At 44.2% G+C, this 6,886-nt stretch overlaps 1 protein-coding gene across 1 annotated transcript; it reads right to left on the bottom strand.

The window, feature by feature from the left end:
• Positions 1–355: 355 nt before the first annotated feature.
• Positions 356–5,546, bottom strand: lto1 (LTO1 maturation factor of ABCE1). Its single transcript, XM_083662255.1, has 5 exons — positions 5,421–5,546; positions 4,645–4,750; positions 3,929–3,999; positions 3,064–3,181; positions 356–910 (listed from the first exon to the last, which is right to left on the bottom strand). Exons 1-5 carry the CDS (start codon positions 5,477–5,479, stop codon positions 836–838), a joined length of 429 nt encoding a protein of 142 aa, XP_083518381.1. The 5' UTR covers positions 5,480–5,546; the 3' UTR covers positions 356–835.
• Between the last annotated feature and the right edge of the window lie 1,340 nt (positions 5,547–6,886).

Below are 6,886 nucleotides of genomic sequence, written 5' to 3'. Positions count from 1 at the left end.
AGTGCAGTGCCCGTTCCCGCATGCACCACACCGTGGGCGCTTCCCCCCCGCACACACACTGCACTCTGTCAGGTCCCCCTAAGCCAGGGGTGGGCAATGAATTTTCCTGGGGGGCCAGATGAGAAACCCAGATTGTTGCTGGGGGACAAAAACATATTGTCATGCTGTAACCTCTAATTTTATCACTAGAATAAATGATAGAAAACATGTGCACTCATTCTTTAGCATTGATTATATTGAAAATCACTCCAAAACAGCCAATTTAGGTCATCTCATTTATTTTAATAGCTTCTTAAGTAAAATGGTGTCGTTTGCATTACACCTCCTGGGCCAGGCAGGACAATGATGGCCCCGGGCTGCATAATGCCCAGGTCTGCCCTAAGCGCAAGTTTGAAGTCGATCCGACAAACGGTGCTCGAGATACGCGAAGGACAGACATACAGACAGTCCTGGAATAAGTCCAAATTGCATGAAATGCGGCACCGCACTCCATCGGGGTCCGAGCAGCGCCCAAGTTTGAAGTCAATCGGACAAATGTTTCTCTCGAGGTTTGATTTGAACGAAATAGCATGTGAATGCAACCCGACTTTGCAGTCCCGGATGTCAGACCTTTCCACCAGCATGTAACCGTATCATCAGCAGAACGCAGGAACAGTCAGTGTATCACTCTCTGATTGACACAGTTACTGCACAACCCAAACTTATCAACTCACTCCACCGCAAACCAATCACAACCCTGTCCCATCTGACTGACAGCAGGGGGCGCCCTACAACCACTCCACTCCTCCTTGCTCCTTGGGGCGTCGAGGTGTCTCAGCTCCTCATTGGGGAGGTCTCAGAAGGTGACCCCACCAGAGCTTTGCACGTAGTCCTTCTTGAAGTCCGCCGGGACATTCAGCAACGAACAGACCTGCCCCAAACAAGCAGAGGTTAGCGAGGACGTAGCTCCCATCCAACATACATGTTGCTCCCGTGAGCCATGACAGCTTACTAGGGGCGCTCCGATGCGGCTAAGCCACGATCCCGATTCCGATTCCTGGGGTCACAATCCGATTCCAGAATCGATTCTCGATTCCAACGATTCTCAATTCAGGAATCTAGAATCGATTCTCAATTCCATCGATTCTGGATTCAAGAATCTAGAATCCATTCTCTACAAAGAGAGCTTTAAGGATCTACTGCAGGCCACTGTGTGCTAAGCCGAATATAGCAGAATAAAGTGTATAATATGATGTAGTTTTATATTGCAATAACACACAAAGGCAAATCTAAGACAAAAAAGGTCACATTTATTAATGCTGAACTTCTACTACTTCTGAAATTCTACTTCCCCAAGTATTACAGTGATAGTGAACTTTCAACTTACAGTATTTCTCAATTCTCCTATTTTCAGTCGTCAAAACTGTTGTGTCTGGCACTGGACTTATGTAACTCTGTTGTGTTTGGCACTGGACCTATGTACCTGTCTGTTGTGTCTGGCACTGGACTTATGTAACTGTCTGTTGTGTCTGGCACTGGACTTATGTAACTGTCTGTTGTGTCTGGCACATAGACTTATGCAACTGTCTGTTGTGTCTGGCACCGGTCCTATGTACCTGTCTGTTGTGTCTGGCACATAGACTTATGCAACTGTCTGTTGTGTCTGGCACTGGACTTATGTAACTGTCTGTTGTGTCTGGCACTGGACTTATGTAACTGTCTGTTGTGTCTGGCACTGGACTTATGTAACTGTCTGTTGTGTCTGGCACTGAGACTTATGTAACTGTCTGTTGTGTCTGGCACTGGACTTATGTAACTGTCTGTTGTGTCTGGCACTGGACTTATGTAACTGTCTGTTGTGTCTGGCACTGGACCTATGTACCTGTCTGTTGTGTCTGGCACTGGACCTATGTACCTGTCTGTTGTGTCTGGCACTGGACTTATGTAACTGTCTGTTGTGTCTGGCACTGGACTTATGTAACTGTCTGTTGTGTCTGGCACTGAGATGTATGTAACTGTCTGTTGTGTCTGGCACTGAGACTTATGTAACTGTCTGTTGTGTCTGGCACTGAGACTTATGTAACTGTCTGTTGTGTCTGGCACTGAGACTTATGTAACTGTCTGTTGTGTCTGGCACTGAGACTTATGTAACTGTCTGTTGTGTCTGGCACTGGACTTATGTAACTGTCTGTTGTGTCTGGCACTGGACTTATGTACAGTAACTGTCTGTTGTGTCTGGCACTGAGACTTATGTAACTGTCTGTTGTGTCTGGCACTGGACTTATGTAACTGTCTGTTGTGTCTGGCACTGAGACTTATGTAACTGTCTGTTGTGTCTGGCACTGGACTTATGTAACTGTCTGTTGTGTCTGGCACTGGACTTATGTAACTGTCTGTTGTGTCTGGCACTGAGATGTATGTAACTGTTGTGTCTGGCACTGGACTTATGTAACTGTCTGTTGTGTCTGGCACTGAGACTTATGTAACTGTCTGTTGTGTCTGGCACTGGACTTATGTAACTGTCTGTTGTGTCTGGCACTGGACTTATGTAACTGTCTGTTGTGTCTGGCACTGGACTTATGTAACTGTCTGTTGTGTCTGGCACTGGACTTATGTAACCGTCTGTTGTGTCTGGCACTGAGACTTATGTAACTGTCTGTTGTGTCTGGCACTGGACTTATGTAACTGTCTGTTGTGTCTGGCACTGGACTTATGTAACTGTCTGTTGTGTCTGGCACTGGACTTATGCAACTGTCTGTTGTGTCTGGCACTGGACTTATGTAACTGTCTGTTGTGTCTGGCACTGAGACTTATGTAACTGTCTGTTGTGTCTGGCACTGGACTTATGTAACTGTCTGTTGTGTCTGGCACTGAGACTTATGTAACTGTCTGTTGTGTCTGGCACTGGACTTATGTAACTGTCTGTTGTGTCTGGCACTGGACTTATGTAACTGTCTGTTGTGTCTGGCACTGGACTTATGTAACGGTCTGTTGTGTCTGGCACTGGACTTATGCAACTGTCTGTTGTGTCTGGCACTGGACTTATGTAACTGTTATTTATTTCAAATGAACAGTGTACTGTACCTGTCTGAACTTGGCGCGAAGCTTGTCCATATCCTCCTGCAGCGTTTGAGACTGGGGATCGTCATGAGGACACTTCTGAATCACAGCCAGGAGACCCTCCACTGCCTTCAAACGCTTCCTGAAAACACACACACGCGCGCGCACACAGACACACACACCGTTTCACAGCTGTCCCATTGCTATTCTCTATTTACATGTGTGACATTTGATCTGACTCACATATCAAAGATCATCACTGACAGAACTTTTCCACCTTCCTGGAAAAAATTCTTATTGCAAAACTGAAACCCTCAATGCACAATCTAGCCTTTTCTTTTCATTATTTTGTAGGACAAAAAACGTGTGGCAATCAATCTCGGCGAGTAGGCGAGATTGATTAGTTGATAGTTTTGACTCCCCCCTTTCTCTCCCTCCCCCCCATTTTTTTCCTTTTTAGATTGTGTGTGTGCGACTGTGCGTGTGCAATGTAACCCAATGCAATACTCTGCACTATCTTGCCAAATAGGATGGGAATACAATGTTTTTATGAGTCTGTGGGGTGTGTGTGTGTGTGTGTGTGTGTGTGTGTGTGTGTGTGTGTGTGTGTGTGTGCAGGGAGGTGTACCGGAGCAATGAATCCCCATTGCCTACTCCATCATTTCTTGTATCGCCTGTTTTTACTTCACAAACTGAAAATAAACCCTATTTAAAAAAAACTTCAGGCAAAAGCAATCAAAACAAGAGACGTTTATGTATAGGTAGGATTAGCATTGGGTACCGAAACCTCCGGGATGTGTTCATACTGTGAGGTTTTGTAGAAGACAGAGAAAACTCACTGACTCATGTTCATACAGACTGTAATATGATGATATGTTTAAGACCATACCTTGATTTGGCATCTGTGGTAACTTGGAGGATACATTTCCAGGCTATGGCAAACCCAGAATAGAAAGAAATCTGTCAGAGGTCAGAAGTCAATAGATGAGTGACAGAAACGGAGTGACTGAAGGGATATAAAATCACACAGATAAAATCATAAATCATTCCATGGACAAAATGTTGTTTTTTTAATTTAGTCAAATAGAAGGCTGCTTGGTGAATTATAGGCTATGGACGGTTTTCACAGAATGGTCACTCCTCCACTTTAATGTGTTTTCCCCCTTTTCTGTCCATAGCAAACACTGCAACAGGATGTGAAGCTGGGGTTCAAAATGTACATGAAATAAATAATAATGTAAATAATGTGTTCTCAGAGGACTTTTGATTTCAATGCTAAAAGGAGCTGTCCATCAGCACCACAGAAAGCAGCAACTAAAAGTGAGGGGCTGTCTGCAATAGGCTGATTAACAAATATTTGATTTCAAATTCAATAACAGCATCATTCAACAATGGAGAAATGCATTCTCATACATAATCTTACTATTATAATAATAAGGTGGCCCGGTTCTGCTCTGCGGGGCGCACAATTACTCGAGTGACATCGCTGATGACATCACAATTGCTCAAGTGACATCACTGATGATATATAAACTGATGACTTGCAAAGATGGCAAAATGGAACGGGAAAGTAAACTTTTGATAGTGATAATTAAATCTACTGACCTCATTTGACATGGTGGCCCCATATGTGGCTCCATGCCTGCGGCCGTCGCGTAGCCCTCGACGGGTCCCCTCCTCAAAGCCCTCTCGGTAGCCCTCCTGAGTGAACCTGGAGTCACAACGTCAACAGGGAGAGAGATTAACATTGAAAGCATGATCGAAACAGTCGTTCTTCCACATTCTGTCTTGTAACGTTAAAATGAAATAATGTCGAAGTTCAATTCATCAATTTGCTGCGGAGTCCCTGGAACCCACTCAAGGATCCCTCGTGGTCCCCGCTCCCCACCTTGAGAACCACTGATCTACTTTCTTAGCCGAGAAGAAACATCTAAGTAGCCTATGTAAAATGCATCCATTTAAATTCTGTGTGAGTGTGATGGTATATACAGGATGTTGCTCAGCTTACCAGTTATTAGCCCAGACAGGCCTGTACCGTACGTACTCTCACGTGGAGAGGAACCCGACACCAAACTCCATTAAAAAAACGGGCACTTAAATCAATACTGCTTTATCTGCCAGCTTGCATACGGGATAGTAGGTTACATGACTTAACACAAGGAATATGGGGGTCGTCCTCTCTCGTCACTGTTACAATTTAATTGAAATTGCCCAAACTTTGCTTGTTGTGTTAACATTAGGCGTTTAGGTCGAACTGAAAGGTCTTAACATAACGCTAGTTTTGTTTCCATACCTGCGATAGAGAGCGCTCCGCTCTGGAACTTGCGAGACTCAGCCTTGGAGAACGAAGGCTGAGTCTCGCGTTGAGGCTACGAGCTTACCTGTTATCGGACATAAGGACGCTGTCGAATAAATCTTCACTCCCAGAACGACCAGCCATCTTTCTTTAGCTGCTTAATCGATTGTCAAAAGTCCTCTGCTTCAAAATGTTATCAACAACACACGCCGTACACTAGACTAGTCATGCCAGAGACCTTTAATATAGACACCACGACTTCCAGTCACTTCCTGTATTTGTGCCGCGGAGGTTTAGCCACTGCCACGCCTCCTTAGGAGACTGAACAGCCAATTAACTTTCATACCATTGACAGACAGCCAATCACAAGTCGAGAACCACGCCAACCATTGGCGGGGCCTGGAGTGGGGTGTCTTTAATATTAAAGGTCTCTGGTCATGCTTCTGATCTGGACAGTTTCCGCCAGCTGGTTGTGCCTCCTCCACCTGAGCGCTGCTGCCCTCTAGCGGCCAGGAGGAGCAGATGAAGTTACAACAGACGATTACAACACCAGATGGCGGTGCTAGACAACTAAACCGTTCATAGGAGATATTCAGAGTGAGGTGGTGTCATTGTGGGGCATATTTTTAGATTCCCTGTTCCAGGTTTACATGAATGGGTCAATCATTCTATAACAATGCATCAGACACTATTGGAACACCATTAATTGTGTTCAATCATAGTTGTTTATTTTGAAAATGTTCTTAATTTATCCTTGAGAACAAAAACATTCACACATTTGACAAAAAAGAGGCTACAAAACAGTTCAGTCCCACATTAAGCAGTCAGTCAACAAACTACACAATAAACCATATAGCCAAAAAATTACAAACATACAATCTAACAAGAAACAAGACCCCAAAGATTTTGCTGCTACAAAATTCAGAAAATTAGAACCTACACTAATGACCTCACTTTACACATCACTCTGTGTACTATGTGTATATGTGTGTGTGTGTACACAGGTGTGCATTGTGTTGTGTTGTGTTGTGTTGTGTTGTGCTGCTTTGCACGTGATGATTTACGGTAAAAACACACTGTAAAAACACACTGGCCAGACTCCAGAGCAACACAGCTGTGCAAATGGCAGCTGCACTGAACTATAAGTGTGTGTGTGAGTGTGAGTGTGAGTGTGTGTGTGTGTGTGTGTGTGTGTGTGTGTGTGTGTGTGTGTGTGTGTGTGTGTGTGTGTAAAAATGCCTCCTTTTGAGCTGATGGCTTGACTAAAACGATAGTTTTTTGAAGTGTATGAGAGTATTAAGTGCATTGCGATGCAGGCGCAGAGTCCACTTCGCCTCTCTTCAGCGGACACCGCTTGTTTTCGTCCCGTCAGTCAACACCAATAAGTGTGTCTCCCTATATGGAAGAGAAATAATGCATTCTTATATGCTGTCTCCGAAGACAAACAACATCCCGAAGCTTAGCAAGCTAACTAACAAACCTAATTTAAACAAATGTTATGATGGATAGATTGATTGGCTAACTACAAATATAATTATGTAATAAAAGTGC

Source organism: Poromitra crassiceps (assembly GCF_964638095.1).
Source record: "Poromitra crassiceps genome assembly, chromosome: 28".
Classification (NCBI taxonomy): Eukaryota; Metazoa; Chordata; class Actinopteri; order Beryciformes; family Melamphaidae; genus Poromitra; species Poromitra crassiceps.
The sequence above is the reverse complement of the archived record's forward strand: the minus strand, read 5'-3'. Positions and strand labels throughout refer to the sequence as shown.